Genomic DNA, 21271 nt, shown 5'->3' on the forward strand with positions numbered 1-21271 from the left:
GTCAGAAGCAAAAAAAAAAAAAAAAAAAAAAAAAAGAATAACGTGGCTGGCATCCTATAGAGGGGAGAATTTAGACACAAACACAAACATGCACAGAAGAAAGATATTTAGGTAAAGATGGAGGATTGGAAAGATGCACTTACAAGCAAAGGAAAGCTAAATGCTGTGGGCAAACTACCTGAAGCTAGGAATGGAAAGGATTCTTTCCTCACAGACGTCACAAGAAGTACGGTCCTGCCAATACGTCAGCCTCAGACTTCAACCCCTAGAACTACAAGTCAATAGACTTCCATCAGGTTAAACTACCGATTGTGGTACTTTGTTTCAGCAGCCATAGCAAACTCATAGGTTCTAGGAATCACCATTCCTGCAACAAAGAGGACAGCCAGCACAGAGTGATGAAAAGCTGAGCTGGCTGAGCCACACAACCCCAGTTAACTCATCTTTAACAGGAGGACATCAGTGGGGTCTATTCGTGCACAGGATAACAGTTAACTCCAGCATGGGAGTACAGTCAGGAGCTGTTCTGAGAGACAGAGATATAACTGGAGGCACTGGGGTCCATATCAGACAGGATGCAAGAAACAACAGAGAAAGAATGAAGATCTGCAACAGGACAGAAGAGTGAGGAGGGAGAGGATGACATGGCCGTAAGAAATACTGAGGAAGTGAACTCAAAGGATACAGTGCCTGATGAATATGGGGAATGAGTTTCCACAGCACTAACAAATCTTTAATTACGAAAACTCAGGAAACAGAGAGGAGCATGGCTTCAGCTTCAGGAAGTCACTGTGTCTGATCTGCTATCCATAGCCCCAGAACACTACTTGCATTTACTTTCTAAGAAAAAAATGAACATGATCACTGTGTAGGGGTTCCTTGAAAGGCTAGAAGCTTCCTTTGACTGCAGCCAATACCTGTGTGGCCCAGAAATTTAGTTCAATAGATTTGCTGATTTCCTTTCCACCTATAAGCAATCACATGCTGTTTCGTTGTGATCAAGAACCAGATCATCCTAGTTCTGCTGTTTACTTGATACCACCTGAAAGGGTCAGATCTGCATGTGTTTCAACTTATTTGAAAATAAGGATAAGAACAGCACCTACCCTCAGAAATGTTGTAAGGACTGAATACTACAATGTCGGAAAAGGATTTAGCACAGTACAACACAATTTCAACTAAGATCATCAACGGTTATTTCACATTCTCTCTCTGTATAATCTAGGCCAGTAGCTCAAACTGTCCTGTGTAGCAGAACCTCCTGGAGATTGCCAAGTTTTAACTGTTGCTAATCAGTCTCTATCTTAAGAATTTTACATGAACCAACTCAGCCAATCCCCACAGCATCTTTACAAGGTAAGTGGTACTATTAATCCCATTTTGTGAAAGAGAAAAGTAAGGGTCAGAGAAATGACTTACCCAAGAATACACAGCTAGTAAATGACAAGCTGGGTTTTAAAATCAGGCAGTGTTCTTTTTTTTTTTTTTTAATGGTACCGAGGATTGAACTCAGGTCCTTGCACTTGCAAGGTAGGTTGCGGAACCATTGAGCTAAATCCCGGGCCCTCAGGCAAGAATGCTATGGATTCTTAAAGTGAAAATTCCCTGAGACACTAACATCACAAAATAATGCCAGGAAACAGAATGACAAACCTTTGCAGTTATCTTTCAAAAAACAATGAAGAGCTTTGCAAGAGCAAGGACCAGAGTTCAATTCCCGGTACCAAAAAAAAACAATGAAGAGGACAGAGGGGGAGAGGGAGGAGGTAAACCAAGTCAGATGAATAAAGCCATCCAGCTAAGTCTAGCTTAGTTCCCCTGAACCTCACAGATGAGTGAGAAATAAATGTCTGTTATGTGTGAAGTTGTGTGGCTGTCACTCAGCAAAAGCTAACAGACATAGTACATGATCCGCTACACTTTCTGGGAGATCAAAATGGATAAGTAAAAACTCACCCCTAACAGTCAGATGGGCCAAGGAGAATAAATACCAAGCCATTATAGAACAATATTGATTAATATGCACACAAAGATTGTTAGAACTATACTGTCATTTTTGTCTAGAAATTCCAGTAAAAATAAATCAAAGTAATCTAAAGGCTAATTCTGTGTGACAACATTTGAATGCTGCCCTGAGCACAGGAAATGACTCTTCAGTGAACTGACTAAAAGGCTGACCTTAGCCAGGCATGGTGGCACACTTTTGCAATCGAGCACTCTGGGAGGCTGAGTCAGGAGGATCACAAGTCCAAGCACCTAGCCTGGAAAACCTAACAAAACTGCCTCAAAAATAAAAAAGGGTGGGGAGGGAGGAAAAAAAAAAACATAAAGAACAGGAATGTAACTCAGTGCAAAGGCCCTAGGTTTAATCCTCCAAACTGGGGGGTGGGGGAGAATAAGCTTTAACACCTTTGAGTCTGTTACGGCTGTGTCCAGAGGTCCCGCAAAGCCTCAAGGAGGCATCATCTTTGACAGAGGCTGCATGTGTCCAGGAGATGTTGCCAAAGCCTTTGCAGCTGGAGCTGACTTTGTAATGCCAGGAGGGATGCTCTTGGGCCACACTGAGGGTACAGGGGAAGGGATCCAGAGGAACAGACAGAAGCTGACCCTCTTCTAGGGGATGAGCTCAGAAACGGCCATAAAGAAACACGCAGGAGGAGTGGCTGAGTACAGAGCCTGGGAGGGCAAGACTGGCAGTGCTTTACAAAGGTGATGTGGAACACACGATACTGGACATTCTCTGGGGACTGAGGTCTGCCTGCACCTACGTGGGGGCTGCCGAGCTCAAGGAGCTCAGCAGAAGAGCAACGCTCATCAGGGTGGCCCAGCAGCACAACTCTGTTCAGTTAACCGTGGGATGAAGCTGGAGCTGGAGCCACCGTCTCGCACACCCGCCTCGAACACCCGCCTCACACACCCGCTTTTCCCATCTCCCTCCTGTGCATCGTGCCAGAGCTTCTGGCCGCTCCGGAATGGTGGGATGCTGCGTCTTTTCTCCCCTTCCACTGCCTGGAGGCTTTGGAGCTCCCTAGTGCCTTCTTGAGGCCCCAAAGCAGGGCCCTCATTGGGCCAGGGGCCCAGGACTCAGCCTCATCATTGACTTGCACCTCCCCACCCCTTTTTTTAAGAAAATGGTTTTACTTTAATATAATGCTATTATCTTGAAAAAAGGGTGGGGCTATTTGCGTGGCTGAATAAGGAGCTGTGATTGATTCATGGTACAATGCTAGAACCAAGGGCATTAGAATTAAAGGTGTGAAAGCTACCTACCCTGAGTAGTCTGGATAAGATAAAAAAGGGCAGAGAGGTGCTTTCAAGGGCTCTTGTTACTTTTGCTGTCTTTCACCACCACCATCACGCACTGCGGCCCCTCTGTCACCCTGTCTTGGAGCCAGCTGATTATGAACTACAAAAAAACCTCTACAAACTGTAAGCCAAATAAACCTTCTCCCCTTTAACCTTGGGTGCCCAGTATTTTGTCTCGGCAATGAGAGAAAAGTAACTAAGACAGGGTCCCATGCAGGAAAATCAGTAACTGCTTCCTCAGACGCTCTTGCTACATCCTGACAAGGTGTCACAGAGGATGGGGACTTTCACCTGTAACTCTGAACAAGACCACCGCTACACAGGAGGTTGGCTCTACAATGTTCAATGTTCAGATTTTAAAATGGAGGTCATAAGGAATTCAAGGAATTGCCAAATGAGGCAGCTGGGAGTGGAATCCAGGGACCACACCTCCAGCACAGGAAAAGATACAGAGATTCCAAGGATCACTGGAATCTTGAAATTACAGATAAGTCTACATGACTCAAAAGCCTTGCATATATTTATAAATCAGAACTGAGACACAAAACACACTTTACTTTAAAAAAAGTGGTCATTTTCTTTCAGATTCTTATGGGTTTTTTGCTTAAGAAAAATATCCTTTATTAAATCTAGGTAGATCACAAACTTATTCAAGCTCCCAGGCTTGGGTCTAAATCAGGGGCTCTATGTGGGCTGAAAAATCAAAGATCTGCAACAATTCCACACCATTTGTTACCGTGCTGTTTCTGTGAAGTCCACCTTTTTAGTAGCACATGTTTGTAGTGCATATTGACTGCACTCACTGTGAAGAGTAGGTATATCGACATCATGTGTATTAGTTATTTTTGTTCCATCTCAAGATTCTCTCTCCATTCACCAAAGATCTATTTCCCTGTTTCCTATTATCTATCTTTTCTTTAGCTCTTTAAATTATTATGCCTTGGCTTCTCCTATGAGAGATGTTAACCGGTATTTAAGAGTCTGGTTTATTTCACTTAAAATTATTGTCTCAGGATGCCTCCATTTTCCTATGAATGGCTCTAGTTTATCCTTCTTTAGAGCAGAGTAGTACTTCACTGTGTATAAATAGCACATCTTTATCCATTCATCTGTTGATGACTATATAGACTGCTTCCAAGATTTAGCTATTATGAACTGGGCTGCTATAACAATGAGTATGCGCATATCACTGTGGTATGTCTTTCACTCTTCCAAGAAAATACCTAAAAAGGAAACAGCTGGGTCAAATGATATGTCTGGTTTTAGTTTTTTGAGGACTCTCCATACTAATTTCCCACTGACAATGTGCAAGGGTTCTATTTTCCCTGCAGCTTCACCAGCACCTGTTGTTTGATGCTTGATGATGGCCATTGTTTCCGGAGCCAGACAGAATCTCAAGTGTTGTGTTACATTTGCATTTCTCGGATGGCCAGAGATACTGAACATTTCTTCATGTATTTATTGGCCATTCATACTTCTTCTGAGAAGTGTCTATTCATTTCAGTTGCCCATCTTTGATTGGCTCTTTCTAGGTTTTATGAGCTCTTTATACATTCTAGATATCAGTCCTCTGTCCAAAGAGAAGCAAGTAAAATTTTTTTCCTATTCTGTAGGTTGTCTCTTCATGCTGCTGGTTGTTTCCTTTGCTGTGCAGAAGCACATAAATTTGATATAATCCCATCTGTCAACTCTTGATGTTATTTCTTGTGCAATAGTAGTTCTGTTTAGAAAGTACTTACCTATGCCTGTGTCCTCAAGGATTTACCTATTTTATCTTCCACGAAGTCCTCTTGCTATGGTTATATACACCAGTGCCACAACAGTGGGGAGAAGCATCATGTCTGAATGAAACCACAACTACAATGGGGTGAGCTAAAGTCAGACTCTCCCCACGATGTAATCTTTCATGCCCACTGGGACACTCTGCTCCAGTCCAAACTGCATCATGATCCACTCAATAGAATTTATATGCTGCTCTGGTTATAACAAAATCACCATGAGAAACCATTTATATGGCATCTACTATTACCTGAACAGACTAAGGAAGGGCTCTAAACCCAGGAGTAAAAAGAGAAAGGGTAACACGTACATTCTGCCTTTTCCTTGGGTTACTCCTATAGCTGGATTACAAGAGGGAGGGTGGGTGAAAAGAGGTCCGTTAAGTTGTGATCACTATGGTACAGCAAAGCTATAGACCCCTTCTGGACTCCCGCTTCACTTCTTCCACCTGAAGACCAAACAGCACAATCTCAGGTGCCACCGGAAGGGACTACATGTTGCTGACCCTCCACCTCCATCACTGAGCTTGTACGGAAACAGCTGCCAGGGTGATTCCAGAAGAGCCAGACTGACACAGCACCATCCTCGGCGGAAGACTTAACACATCATCAACCCTGCAGGGTGCTGTGTAGTCTGCTGGGAGGCTGAAAGGAAAATGCGTCACCAAACCCTGCCCGTCTACTTACCGGCTCCACGAACTCAAACATCTTCCTCTCCTGCACTTCCTGCACCTTGAACACGTACTCCAGGGACACTTCGTAGAAGTGCTGCCGGACCAGGTCTACCTGGCTGTCTGCCTACAAAGAAGACAGGATTTAAGAGGAAAATCTGGTCATTATCCAACAAGAACACCGAGAAAGCAGAAGAAAAAAAAAAATCTCTGGAGACAATTTTTACAAGCAAATCAAATAGCATGCATGACACAGAAATAAGATTATAATGATTAGCTCCACACTAATTTTATGCCAGGCACCATGTCCATAGCCATATATATGACTTTGTTTAATCCTCGTTAATTTTAATTATATAGTCCTCATTATATTCCTATAAAGGAAATGATTATCTTTACCTCTGATTTACAGGAGGAAAACGAGGTACACAAACATTAAGAAACTTGACTGAGGTCATGCAACTATGAGAGCAGAGCTGGAATTTCTTTCCAGGTATATCTGCTCCCGAGACCCTTGACTACTCTTTTAAGAGCACTGCTGCCTCACCACACCTTCACTCCATGGCACACAAATTTTGAGAGTAGAAAAAAGCAAGCCCAGAAAAAAGCAGCACATGCCTGTAAATCCCAGCTATTTGGGAAGCTGAGGCAGGAGGATCAAGATTTCAAGGTCAGCCTGGGGTAACTTAAGTAAAACCTTGTCTCAAACAAACATAGCGAGCTGGCTCAGCTCAGCCCATCCTCCTCATGAGTAAGACGGCTGTTAGAGGACAGGGGCCCCAAAACAGGACATTTTCATATGAGTGCCAAGTACTTTGCGAATGACATGGACAAAGGACCAGTTCATCCAAAGAGAGTAATCACACTGCGCCCTCAGAACCCCACTTTTCCCTCTATGCAGGTGGCGTCCAGGACAGGCCCCAAGTGGGTACAGTCAAACCACAGATCTGTGATCTACTATCCGGGCTGAAACTGGGTGCGACTTCATGAGGATACTCTGCTAGCGATGCCCAGCCCTCACTCACAGCTTTCTGTCTGTCCACAACATGGCTGTGTCTACAGGTTCTTTCAAAACAGTTTCACTGAGTGCATATTTCAACAACAAAGCACTAAAGTGAATACGTTGTTTGTTTGTTTGGTACCAGTGATCGAACTCAGATCCAGCTTGACATTCACAAGCGGTGGCACCATTGAGCTAAATTCCTGGCCCTGTTTGTTTGTTTGTTTGTTTGTAAATGAATTATGCTGCTAGTCAGAAATGAAACACTGTTTTCCTTAGAAGTTAGTCACAACCAGTTCTATTATATACTCTGCTGAAAAAAAAAAAGCTCCCCAAAGAATATCTCTTATTGTTCCTTTGTCAAGATTCCCGCAGGAGAAACTTGAGACAGACCCTTCCATCCTCCCACATGTTATGCTATCGTGACACTGTAAGAACTGAGTAAATCATTCATTCTTTCAACTATCACAAGCAAAAAGAAACTTCCTCCATAATGCTTACAGCACAATAAAGAAAAAAACTAAGGGAAAACCCAGTCAAATTTATGTAAATAATAAGAAAATTATAAGCTCTGGTAAAATACAAGACACTGAAACAGCCCCAAAGTGTGTGTTCAAGTCTCTCACACTACCAACTTCCCCCCAGGCAAATGACACATTCACATAAGGAAGACGGACTGCTGAGTAACTGCTGAGTAACACAGAAAGCCGAAGCTGAAGGCACTTCCTAAAGTTCTAACTGGAGGCAAGGCTTCAGAAGGCCTGAACCCCACTTTGTCATGTCCAGCGGCTTAGACACTAGGTTGGCACATCTTCCAGCCGGGCTCCTGTCAGCCATGTCCCATATGTTCCAGCAGCCTACGATGTCCCTGGGGCGCGACTCCCACACCCTTACCCCAGTGAATATATCTTCCTCGGACCATCCCACACACCTCACGCCTTCCCCAAGGGCTTGCTCACTGAGGCCAACTGTTGGGTGAGGGAGGGGACCATTCTGAAAATCCTCAGTCTCTTGCAGCATAGGCAAGAAGACAGGGCCACAAGGAAGTTCCAGTGGAGAACAAGGAACCAACTCCAGCATAGCCAGCGCGCTGACCTAGGTGTGGGCTCCAGTCCCAGGGTCTTCCAGCTGGGGTGGCCAGTTCCAGTCCCCGATCCTGTCTGGGGATGGAGATAACAAGACTCGCCCTTGCTCTGGGTGCAGCTAGTTCAGAGAAAATGGGCTAAAGGGCGTGAATAACTGGAGACGGGCATTGGCGACTACTGATACCACACACGTCAGCACCAGTGCGCTGCAGTCCCGCTCCTGCCCTAAACCAGCACACTTTCCCGGAGCCACGAGGCTCCTGATTGGCCTCCTCACCTCACTGTCCCAAACTCCACCCAGTAGCCAGTTTGCCCTCTTCGAATCTAAATCAGTCTCTCAGCCCCTTCAAGGCCTCCGCAGCCCCCACTGTGGTGGGCGAAGCCCTCTGCTGTCTGCCCAGCCCACCAGCCTAACTGGCCCTCACCATGCTTGGCATTCTGGTCTCGTCCTACTAATTCTCCAAACCTCTTTCTGGCCTAGAACCTTTGACTCGGCATTCCTTCTGCCTGAAAACCTCTACCTCTAAATAAATGTACTTTCTTTTAACTTCAGCATATAAAAAACACTTCTTACAATGACACTGTGAATACATATTTCTCCTTAGTACAGTGCACTTTCATATTTTATCCAGCCTACTCTGGCTTATGATGCATAATTTTGATTTTGATCACGCACCCACAGCTTGAAGAGGACTCATGTCTTTCCTCCTAGGCTCACATTGGGCTTTTCTGAGAAGCATTCATTAAGTACCTTCTCTCCCTATTTATTTCCTTATCGCTGTGTGGAATTCTTATTTACTCCTTTCTTTTCTTTTGTTCTGACTCCTATAAACACAGTCAGTGAGAACACATACCTTTTATAATTTTTTCACCTTTCTATCTCAGTGCCCAGAAAAATACCAGGATGGTAGGAAATGTTCAGCAGAAGAAACAGATTGCTCTCCATGTGGCTATCAGTCAGAGTCAAAGAAATGTCCCTGCAGTGACCCAGCACTAAGAAGAAATACAGAACTCAATGTATTTTTAAAGGAAAACAAAAGCAAAATCCCAACTGAAGTAGGACTCCCTTGCCAGCATCCCTGCTTACTGTGGGCCACAGAAAGCACCACATCCTTAGACTCTCTAAGCTGGAATCAGAAGCCAGGATTCTAACTTGCTTGCCAGACTACTTCCTACAATTTGGATATGGTCTGAGTGTGTCCCCAAAGGTCGTGAGATGGGGGCTTGGACTTCCGTGTGACAGCATTTGAAGGCGGTGTGGAACCCTTACAAGATGTAGCCCTGTGGCAGGTCACTGGGGGCACTGCCTTTGGAAAGGAGGCGGTTGCTGGAGGCCTTAGTGAATTCTCGAGAAACCTATTTTAGAACAAAACTAGCCCCTCACTGCTCCTTCCAGCTTCCTGTCTCACCGTGGGCGGCACTTGCCACTGTGATGCCATCCCACTTGATGTTCTGTAGGGGGAGGAGTGACTCGCTGGAGTGCGGCTAGCTGTTGGACATTTCAGCCTCCAAAACTGTAAGCCAAGCAAAGCTCTTTTCTTTATAAAGCACTCAGCCTCAAGCATTTTGTTATAGTGACAGAAAACCAATACCCCAACTCGCAACAGTTTTTCTACCTGTTACTTAAACCATATATTTTCCAGCTTGAGCAGACCCACTGATCCTTCTGTGTTTCTCCAAAACTATAAGGTCCGTGACTGGATCCTTCTCTTCACTCCCCATAAAACACTCAGAACCTGACCAGACTTTCACAGAAGTGTCTGATGAGCACTGGTAGAATGAAGCAATACTGCTTTTTATTAGTAAACATTTGCAGTACATAATGATTACATTGCTCGTGGGGAGTCGGTGCATGTATGTAACACATCTTAATTCCTTTCTCATCCCCTTCCCCTACAAATTACTGGTTTTGATACAAACTTCTCAGCAACTACAGATTATTTTTAACCCACTAGGTGGCAGTGTAATCCCACACTGCTGCCCCATAATTTCTGCCTCCAAAGAGTGGGCGATGGACTCAAACTGAAAAGCATTCAATTCAGAGTCCTTCAACCAGGGGACACTTCTAGATAATCAAAGGTAGTGGATGCTACCAAAGATATACCAGGTGTTTAATAATAGCCCTAAGAGTTGATTTCTAAAATAAATGCGAAGAACATCATTACTAAATAGCTGGAACCGCTGAAGCAAATCCCTGCACCTCTGCTAGGAACTCAGAGCCTTCAAATGTATTCAAGGGAGTTGTGCCGGATGATCACCAAGGTCCCTCCGTCCACTTCTATTTGCATGACTGAAAGGGAGCAGAGCCTTAAGACCTATCCTGAAAGAAGAATTTGGAAGGGAGAAGGGCTCCACAGCTAGATGCCAAGGTTAGCTAGCTACAGGCAAGCTATTCACGGCGCCGGGCCTCTGTCTCCTCAGATGTAAAACTGAGGTATTACCAACATTCATACTTCATGGGATATCTGTGAGGATTCAAGAAGATTCCGTGGAAAGTGCTTAACACAGTACATCAGGCACAAATGCACGTTCAGTAAATGTTTGCTACTGTTGTTGTTCGTAGTAGTCATGCTGTTGCTGTTTCTGGACATTGCTTGCCTGTAAGTTAGCACAGGAAAACATGAATGGCAATGTTTGACAGCTGGACCTGAACAAACCAGAACTTGCTGAAAAGACTCTGGCCCAATCCTTGCCCTCCAAGGACTTAGAAAGCATGAGTGGGTAAAAGGCAGGAACACAAAGGGCTGTAACAAAAGGGCATAGTAAAAACTTTCACTGAGATACACAATGGCAAAGTCTACAACAGTGCCTCCCAACATGTGGACAGGGATAAACAGAAGCAAGCCAGTCACAGGGATGATATCCGTATTTACTCAGTAGCTATGGTTTGCCTTCTCATTCATGAATTATTCAGAATGGATATTTTGACAACTATTTTACACATAAAGGAAGGAAAGCTCAGAGAGCCCAAGGAACTTGCTCCAGATCACACAGTGACTACAAGACAGGCAGGCCTTGAAGAAGGTACCCCCTTTGGTAGCCCAGGGTGCAGGTCCTTACACTGTGATAACTCAGAGGGAGATGGCATTGGAAAGATGGTAGAGAAAACTAACTGGATTCATCCCGAGTCAGTACTACCCAGGCAGGCATGGAAAGAATGGACCTGCAGGAGAAGCACCCTTACCAGGGGGACCACCATGCCTACAGGATAACTGTGGGCTTCCAGTATCAGCAGGTGGAAGTTTGTGCAAGAACTTCCACCCACCTGCTCCGCACTAACGCAGCAATGGTGCGCAGTCATCCTAACCATGGATTATAACCTAGAAGAAGCTTCACAGCCACAAGAGGTGGTTGCTGTCCAGGGCAGCCAGAGAGTTTCCTAAAATATGAGTTCCCAAGCCCTAAATGCCATCTAATGTTAGAAGAATGAGAAGCAAAAAGTGAGAGTATTGGGACAGATCCTAAATGGAATTACAGAATTATCAGGTGCAATCTACCTGCCCTTGGGCAGCATCTAGTACCTGTGTCCCTGTGTTGACTTGGGGTCTGTATCATTACTCAAAGACTGGATTTTTGGTACTTTTTGTTTTGTGTGCTGGGGATGGAATCTAGGACCTTGCGGAGGTGAAGAACACACTGTACCACTGAGCTACATCCCCAGCACCAAAGAATTTGTCCAAATACCTATTTCAAAGCAAGTATTTGTGAGAGCACTACATTCTCCTCTGAAGGTGTGTATGAAATCGCGGTTGGGAGTGAAACAGGCTCCACGTCTCCTGAGGTATCTTCATCCATCATCTTTTCACTTGCTGTAGGTATGGGCATGACATGGGCTCAAAAGGAATTGGGACTTGAAAATGAGGGGTAGCAGGAAATCTAACTCTTCTCTTCAGAGGCATACCATGAGAAAAGGTAAGCAAACTGTAGAGAATAAGATGACACTCCGGAGACCAAATTGAGGGCTCCACTAGGAAACTGCCCTGTCTCCCAGAAATGAAACTTCCTGACCATGCAAATCTCCACAGACTAAGTAAAACAGTAACAGCTCTATGGCTGCAAATCTGACTTCTCTTTCCAAGAGAACTACTTTTTTAAAAGACCCCATCCAAATCCCAAGAAACCACGAACAGGCTGATGACTATTTTCTTTAAGCAAGGCTACCAAATGCCCAAAAACAAAAACAAACAAAAAACACCTCCCCACCCTCAATATAGATATAGATATAGATATAGATATAGATATAGATATAGATAGATAGATACATAGATAGATAGATAGATAGATAATGAATGACAGTAAAACACCACTGGAACAAAAAAAGGACAAGACAGGAAACAACTAATGTCAGGTACTGGATTGAAATAATATTTAAAAATTAACATTAAGGAAGTTGAAAAAAGTGCTTCAGATGCTAACAATGTAAGTCACTGACATAGGCAGGAAGTCAGGGGTTAAAGAAACAGAATACAGCATTAAGGCCAAGGGTAAAAGAAACAGGAAGACAGCTCTCAGCTAGCAGTGAAGAGTCCCAGTCTAGCAAGGAGGGCTCCCCAACCCGAAGGCAGTCATCTTGGCCAGCAGTATGATTCAGAGCCACAAAGGTGGGTGGGATGGGAGGCTACAGAGGCAGTACAGCCATCAGGAAGTGGAGGAGGCATCCGGAGCCTCATTTCTGAGGTCTCTGGCAAAGGCCTAAGATTTTCTGGCAAAGAACCACCACAGAACTGTATAAAAATTACGTATTTTGTTCAGAATATATGTCAAGTTTCTTACCTCCTGAAGCTGAGATTCCTTCTTTTTAGAAGACAAATTCAAGTGTTTTTCTAAGATGCCACAATACTTTTCTGTCTCTTTGTCATACTTCTTTCTGGCTTCCTGGCCAAAAAAAAAACAGGGAGAGAAATGAAGAGTTAACAGGCTGCAGGAATAAGCAGTTCAGTCTCTCCATAGCTTTCTGCTCCCCTTTACAGACTCACTGTTCCCTCTGCACAGAAACGCAGCAGAATCTGCACCTTATGCCCATTACGCTGTGTGATTACCATGGCACGGCCCCGCAGATCAGGGAATCTATCTGGCACAGAGGCACTAGTACAATCCCAGAAACAAGGCAGCGCCAGTATTTAATACGGGCAAAGCCAGAACTGTACCTTCTAAGAACTTCAATTATGGGGACTGCAGATGTAGCCCAGTGGTAGAGTGCCGGCTTCGCAAGAATGAGACACAGGTCTGATCACCAGGATCACAAAGGAATAAAGGAGGAAAAAAACTTCAATTGTGAGACCCAAATTCCTAGCTTCTAATCCACACAGATGTCAAGCCAGAGAAAACGAGGTTATGGGGGCTACTTACGAAGCTAATGTCTCCGACAGCCTCAGTGGGACAAGTCTAACCTAAGGCTAGAGCCAGGCCTAACAGCATTCAAAGAGAACTTCATGTAGAGACCCAGCTACCACTCGAGGCCACATATAGGTCACTATGCTGAAGAAAAGTTGAAAACATGGTGAGATGGTACCTTCGCAAATTGACAACTCCATTGAGAACAGCAAAACTAAACAAAACCAGTAGAAACAACATCGCTGCCCAAGAATAGGGTTTGTGATGATTAAAGCACGGGTCATCCAATATATCTAATTAGTCAGATGGAAAATTGTGCAGTGGATCATGATATAATGCAAACTATAATAACACGACATAACTTGGAACAGCCTATGCAGGGTATCTACCTATGGACAAAGATTAGATGGGTGTAAACTTCAATGGAAATATTTCAGTTAAGGAAAAAAAACAATCAAAAATTGTTTCTTCCCTTTGGGAAATTTTTATTAGACTAAATTATTGCCTTCAAAATGAAAAACAATTATAATAATACACCTATTAATCCCTCATCAAGTGCTTGAGTCACTGAGGTTCTATTTTTATCCCCTATTTTACAGATCAAAAAATTTGGACCCAGGGAAGGTAACTTATAAAATGTCACAGAAAGCAACAGAACTGAGGTTTGGGCTCAGGGCATCTGCCTCCAAAGCCCACATTTTCCACCACACTTAAGGCACCGCCATAGGCAGTCTTTTCCTCTCACATTCCAGTAGGGGCTGCAAGCAAGGCAGGTGGGTGAAAGCTGGTACCGGTCTAATAAGCTGGTTCAAATTCACTAACTAGGTGCACCACTCCTGCTTTTGAGTCACCTGGAGCTCACAGGAAATATTTCTGTGCAACTCTAAGACCTATAAGAGCAAAAGAGATTTCAAGCAAGATAAAGAAGCTCAAAGACATCTCTTTATTCATTTAAGAAATTTACAATGAGCACCAATTCTGTTCGGCTCCAGCAGGCAGTAGAAATGTGAGACAGAAACTGTCCCTACTCTCCTGGCGGTAATGTGGTAATGTTCGAGTAGAAAGAGAAACACAGTTAACCAGTAAATAAATAAGCAAGACAGTTTCAGAGTGCTGCAACTGCTACAAAGGAAATAGTGCGGTCACAGAGATCCTTTAGATAGAGCATTCGGGAAAGGCCTCACTGACGAGGCAAGGTGCGAGCTAAAACCTGCTAAACACCCGGAGGGCAAGGTGGAGCCTTCTGCAGCTAGAAGGCTCAGGGGAAGAACACTGAGCCAAGAGCCAGGATTGGAAGCCCTGCCAAGCTCCCACCTTTACCTGGTCAACAGCAAGACTCAGCTGCATAGGGGGAGAATAATCAATCGTTTTGCTTAAACCACTACTCGCACACACTGACAATGAAACATATAGAAGCAAAGGAGAAAAAGCCTAAGGAAACCTTACTCTTTCAAATTTGAGGATGCAGAGAAGCAGCTCTTTTCCTTTATAGAAACCAGAGACTTGAAGCTGGGCTCCAACTCCCATGCATATTGCGTATATCCACTCCTCCCAGCCTTGTCCACAGCCCCGAAACAGAGAACCCTAGGGTCAGGGTCAGCATAGTCCAGCTGGCCAGAGGCAAGAAAAGGCCAGAGAACATGAGTCACTGGCATTCTATGACTTTCTGGCAACTCAAGCCTCCACATTCCGTGTTCAAGAGGACAGCCAGAGTCAGAGAGAGAACGGAAAGTAAAGGAAGAACAGGAAGTGGCTTCTGTACTGAGAAAATAGGACCAAGACCTCTGCAGGCGAAACTGTAAGGTCCAAGTGATGGTCTTGAGATGGGAGGGAGGCTCCTCAGCTACTCAGGACATAAGATGACTCTCACCTTTCAGAGAGGCTTGCTGTGGGGTGGGTAAGTAAATGAAGGACAGAGTCAGTGTCCTGCAGTTTATTCCCAATGCTGTAAAGACCGACGCTACACCAAGAACTATCCCTCCCCAGGACTCCAGTTCTTTATCTATAAGTGGAGGAAGACTGGATGAGGTAACTGCAAGGCTTTCATCCTTCAGCTCAAAGACTGCAGAACAAGATAGGGGTGATAATGACCCCTTCGTCATGGGACAGTTCAGATGACATGAGATAAACCACATATCGTGCTCACACCTGACACATGCAAAGCACCCAACAGCTTTCAGTGGCAGTGAAGAGGATGGTGAGGGCAAGCTCGCCCCCTACACCTGGCCCCTTCCCATCAGGAACACCACTTGCCTTGCAGGCACCACGTTCCATGAAGGCAGACTTTCCAAGCACCTTCCGTGACTTGACTCCACACATGTGTTTGTATCTCTCTAACTCCTTTCTCTCCAGCCACACCACAAGTACAGCAACACGCTGCTTTGTTTGCCACCAAACCTCAGTGCGAAGCCAGTGCTGGACATACAGCAGACTCTCACACATTTTCTTAAGAAATGAACAAGGTTTATCCAATTTAATAACTAGTATCAAATGACAAAATGCCAGCCGCCATCCTCAGGTCCAAACAGCTATATGACAGATACTCGTTTTAAGCACTTTGTACGAGTTCACTCATTTCTTCCTCCTAGTAATTTTGTGAGGTAAGATCTACTGTCATCCACGTGTTCCAGATCAGGAAGCAGGCACGGGAAGGTTCAGGAACCTCCCCAAGTTTATATGGCAGTGGGAGAAGTGACTCTAGCCTCAAGCAGCCTTGCTCTAGGCCATGCTGAACCAACCCTCTCTGATGTCTTCTCTACTGTCACTATGCAGCCCAGCACTTAACACAATCTACTTCCCCACACTCAGAAATAAAAACCCCAGGCAATGATTCTAGAAGCTGCAGGGTCCTGACCCACTCCACACGAGAATGCCCAGGAGCCCCTCCCTGCCAGCCTTCACTCTGTGTGCTGCTCTGCAACAGGTTGTTATAGCAACCAGAGCAGCACCAGGGAGGAGAGGAGGAAGGAAAAGTAATTTTAGCATCACACAGGCAGAGTTCAGGAACCTCCATCAGGCCACCAGCAAAAAACAGCTATGCAGGACTTTCTGGCTCTTAGATATTCTTGACTCTGCACGCCTGAGAGCCTTCTAGGAAGGAGGATTTTTGGTTTGCTGTCTCTTAATTTACATAGTATTATGATATAAGCATATACGTGGTGTGATTGGTAGAGAGGATTGTGGTGGGGGAGAGAAAAGATATGACAAAGGAGGAGGAATGAGAAATGATCCCAAACGTCATCAAAATCACTGTGATGACTGATGACTAATCAAAACACGTAACGACTGATGATTATTACTAATTGAATGAATGAGAGAGTAACGTATGCATGACAGAAAACATGTTTCACTAGGTGACTATTTCACATAAATTATCATATTTTTACACATCCCACCACTCAAACCCCTACTGCTACTGTATTAAACCCAAAGGAGCCCACTCAGACTTCTGCTTCTCGGTGGTGACTGTGATAACTCCCAAAACAACACCAAGGAAGAGGTCAGAGTGAGAGGCCTGCGCCTGGAAGGAGAAGAAACTACTGGAGGGGCAACTCAATAAGCAAGTCTGTTCCGCCTCTGCCTCAGAGCACTCCATCCCCGCCCCGCCGCCCCAGCATCCCAAAGCGTGGGGGGCAGGATGTGCTGGGAAGAGGGGTGCAGAGGCCTGAGGCTGCTCCAGAGAAGCCTCTCCCAGGGCCGTCCCACGGCCTTAGCCCTCAGTAGGCCAATGTGAAGACCTGGACGAAATGTGAGTAGAACAATTCTTGAAATTATACGCTCCTTAATCTCTGATACAGAATCAATGAACGTCAATTTCATTATAACTATAAACTGAAATTGGTGTAAACATGCTGTGAAACTGGAAGAAAAATCTTTGCATAGTCTCTCCTTCAAACTTTAGCCACCCACCCCTCTGAAAGACCCTGACTACACATCTCTTTTTTCAGTAACCTATCTATTTCTGGAAGGCACGTGGCGGGGAGAGGAAGAGGAGAGAGCAACAATGAGTGAGGTGCTGCCACCGGCCTCACCACTAGCCTCACAAGTGCAAAGACTTAAATTCAATCCCCAGAACCAAAAGGTGGGGCGTGGCTCAGTGTGAAGGTCATGGGTTTAATCTCTAGTACTGAAATAAATGAATAAATAAATAAATCTTTTTTTTTTAAAGATGAGTGAGGGGGCTTGAGAACTAGCATGCACTCATGTGACATTTCCTCTACTGTCTTCCCACGTAAAATCACTTCCCAAGGACATTTCTTCACAACTGAGTAAAATCCCCAAATAAGAGGGTGGCGGTGCCCCAAACTCCCTATAGGTGGCGTAAGGGACTGAGCATGAACTGACAATTCCAGAAAAACAGAAAAATATGGAAAGCCTTTTGTGCTCCTGGATTCCAGGGAAAATACCTTCCCTGCAGGTGGCCTCTAACACTCTACTGAAGGTCAAACCCGGTAAGGCTGCCTCTGTCTCATCACAGGGGAGAGAACCCTTGCAGAACCACTTCTATAAACTAGATTCTCTTTACAGTCTTTAATAACACATTAGAATTAGCCAAGTTTGTGTTCTAGTCCCTCTAGGTTGGTGGTAACACACGGTAACCTCTAGATTGGAACTGGCCTGCAGACATGGTTTTTGGACCTATACAATGAGTAAAACATATTTTCTTACATTACTTGACCAGAGGACATTTCTCACAAATATCTGATTTTTCAATTTCTCTTAAAACATTTAAGGATCTGTCAGGAGGGGACTGTTGGGCAACGTCATGAGACCTCCCAAGAAACAAAACAAAACATATTGTCCACACATACAGCCTTCTATCTAATGACAGAAAGGAGCCATAGTTTCTGCCTTTGGATGGTTTATGAACTAGCACAAAACAACACAGTGGACTGGCTGATGGGGGCTGACCGCTACAGCGTACTTCAGCATCCTGCAAAGTGAAGAGGAGCTGGGATCCCGCTTATCGGGTAAAGATTTTCTTCTAAAGAAAGAGGGCTTATGTTTTCTTCTGGCGTTCTCAAATGTTAAAAGAAGTGCTGCAATTTCCAGACCACCACCCAAAAATCTGACAGGGTGCACAAAATTCTCACCTTGGCAGCCCCAATCTGCTCCTTTCGAAACTTCTCCAAAGGAGTGATGAGTACCTCGCTGGCATTCTCAATCTGGTGAAGAAAATCAGAAAAGAATCCAAGATAGTAAACAAGAGCAGGGTGAGTACAGCAGCTCCATCACACACAACCAGCCGCCACCAAGTCCTGAAATAAAATTTGAGTAAGCAATAATGTTCATGTGTCGTTATTTGCAATACCAATCAGTACATCAAAACAAGCCATCTCTCTAGCCGCTGATTCAAAACATGATATCCCTCCTGTGTGTGATTAGTATCAATTCTTTAAGAGGAAAAATGTGGACATCTGAAAGTGTTAGCAACCATATGAAGGCAGAGGTTTCAGAGTAGGATCTAAATTTCAAGATTCCAGCTACATCGTATAAAGAATCATTCTTTGAAGATATAGGTGAAATCAACCAACAGGGAGTCTAGACTGAAAATGAAAACACAACATCTTCGAAATCCGCTGACACAAAAGTCCCTCAAGCCTGATGTTTGGCTGTTCCCACAGTACAGGACGGGGGCCAGAACATCTGTTTCTCCTGACCACTGCTTACTTCTTAATGCCATCTCACTGGGTTCATCACACCAGGTCCTGCACTTCTATCTACTGTCACTTCAATGAATCTCAAACTTGTCCCTCCTAAGGCCCTTGCCTCTGCCATTCCCTCAGAGGCTCTGCTCACAAACCTGTGCACGAATGACTCCTTATCATAATTAAGGATTTAGCTCACAGGTCACCACTCTAGGGAGGCCTGCCCTGACCACCAATATAATCCCAAGAGGCTGCCGACCATCCCACGAAGTGTCTTCTGCAGAACACATACGCCAGATGAAGTTTTCTGGTTCACCTCACTTACACACACACATATATACACACTACCCATATATATATATACATATATATACATACACATGCCCTAAGCATACACACAGACACATACATACATACAATCTTGTAAAGATTTGTCCACAACTATCCACAATGCATAGAAAAGCAGTGAAACAAAGGACCGCTCAAACGCTTTTGAATGAATGAATAATCATGATTTCTGGACTGACTACAAAACATTTAACCTCTCTGGGCTCTAATTTCCTCATCTGCAAAATGAGTGGGCGAAACTGTTCCCAGCTCTAAGATTCTATGGTCTCTTCCAAGGCAGGATATTTTACAATCTTTCCTTTTAAGTCACTCAATGCTCACTCTTTGACCAACTAATTATTTCAGGAATCTCAATGCAACAAGGTATTATTTTTCTAAATCATATGCATATCCTTCACAATGAAACCAACAGAGTCAATGCCAGAAGCCTGAGATGGACACAGTAAAGAAGGACTGGACAATGCAAGGGATAGAAAAAGACAGGCCTCTAAACTGATTCCTATTTGCCTTTCTCTCAATTTTGAATGCACCTTTTCCTGAAAAGTGCATTTTGACACTGAAGTGTTGTAATATTAATTTGTTCTAATTTTTTTATGATTTGGTGCTGCTTAATTGGCTCATTAAAGGCTTTTCCACAAATCCACTGAAATTCTCTGAAGCTCACAAAGCTGTGCTAAGCAGTTAGGTCAGTGATTCTCAACCTTCGCTGTACAGTAGAATCACTGGGGAGCTTTCACAAACCCCAACGCTGAGAGCACACACCAACACCTCATACCAAATGACAATCATTAGCATTAGTACCATATATCGGCATTTTAAAAGTCCCTCAAGACATTCCATTGGTCATCTGGAACTGAGAATCCAACCCTAACTAGGAGCTCAGTATGTGAAACATTTCACATGGGAAGCAAAATACCCAAGTCTTTACCACAATCCTACTACAACCTGCTTTTACATCTGTCAAATGAGTGGCTACAGACACTGAGGAACAAGGACCCTCTGGGTTGAAAATTCTGAGTCTTTAAGTTCCATTCAGTTTCGAGAACTGTGCTTGAAAATGGGGGCTCAGAAGCCCACACGCCCTCAGCCCCTCGGCCCTTGAGGAACTTATATTTCCTACGGGCCCAGACATGTACAGTGCCTATCGGGACAATGTGAAAAATGCAGAATCAGAGGCACAGACTAGATGTTCACGAAGCACAAGGATGGCTGAGTGTCCCAGGAAGTCAGGGAAGACTCTCCAAAAAAGGTGCTCCGGCTTTGATGAGCTGAGCTGAACTGATGATAAAGCTATCACAGGACAAGGGGTGAGAAGGGGCTTGTGATGGCCACATACTTAGATGCAGACAGCAGAAACTCAACTCACTGACATTAATAATAAAATTGCAGAGGCGAGCTGAAAAGCATAATCCAGCCATTGTTCCCTTACCACAAGCCACAGCAGTCTGCAGGGGATTCATGGTGATTTGCTCACCACGCATCCCCCACCCCCAAATACTGACTCAGCCAAGAAATCAGACTCAAAAGAATCACTGCCCTTTCTCAGGCACTAGCACATACACACACACACACACACACACACACACACACACACACGTTTTCCTCTCCCTCCACCCACCACCACTACACTTCTGACTGATTCCCCTTCAAGCACCAGCAGTGAGCTATCAGGAAAAACAGGTATCTCTCTGCAGCATACTTGAGGAAAGGCGTAGGCGGCTTCTGCTCTGTTTGGAGCTTTAAAGAAATGCCCATAGTTTTTGGTATAATGCTGACTTAGGCTTGAATCCAGACCATACTACTTATTAGCGGTACGATCCTGGACAAGTTACTTAACCCTGGTAAGCCTCAATCTCTTTCTCTGAATAAAACTGGGATAATATAAATACTATTCAACAGAGGCATCATGAGAGTTAAACGGAATATTCATGTAAAGTACCTGACTACATAATGTCTTGGTAAACAGGACTCACACTCTCAGCTATAGCTACGGGAAAAGAAGAAAAATGCTCGAATTTTGGCCTCTTCCCTAAGTCTCTGGAGCTCCAATGCCTGGAGACAAGCTCTCATACAGACAATTCCTGCTATCTAGAGGTTGTTG

The 21271-nt window shown here is 44.4% G+C and overlaps 1 protein-coding gene across 1 annotated transcript in view; it reads right to left on the reverse strand.

The window, feature by feature from the left end:
• The window catches only part of Arhgap26 (Rho GTPase activating protein 26), a 445337-nt gene that overhangs the window by 315127 nt on the left and 108939 nt on the right, over window positions 1-21271 (reverse strand). Inside the window, exons 4-6 of the mRNA XM_033765564.1 lie at window positions 18268-18339; window positions 12614-12715; window positions 5772-5882 (exon numbers count right to left, since the gene is read on the reverse strand). Coding sequence (XP_033621455.1) covers window positions 5772-5882; window positions 12614-12715; window positions 18268-18339 — 285 coding nt within the window. The remainder of the gene's footprint in view (window positions 1-5771; window positions 5883-12613; window positions 12716-18267; window positions 18340-21271) is intronic.

The sequence above is a fragment of the Fukomys damarensis genome, unplaced genomic scaffold (assembly GCF_012274545.1).
Source record: "Fukomys damarensis isolate Sample0158 unplaced genomic scaffold, DMR_v1.0_HiC HiC_scaffold_3, whole genome shotgun sequence".
NCBI classification, from domain to species: Eukaryota; Metazoa; Chordata; class Mammalia; order Rodentia; family Bathyergidae; genus Fukomys; species Fukomys damarensis.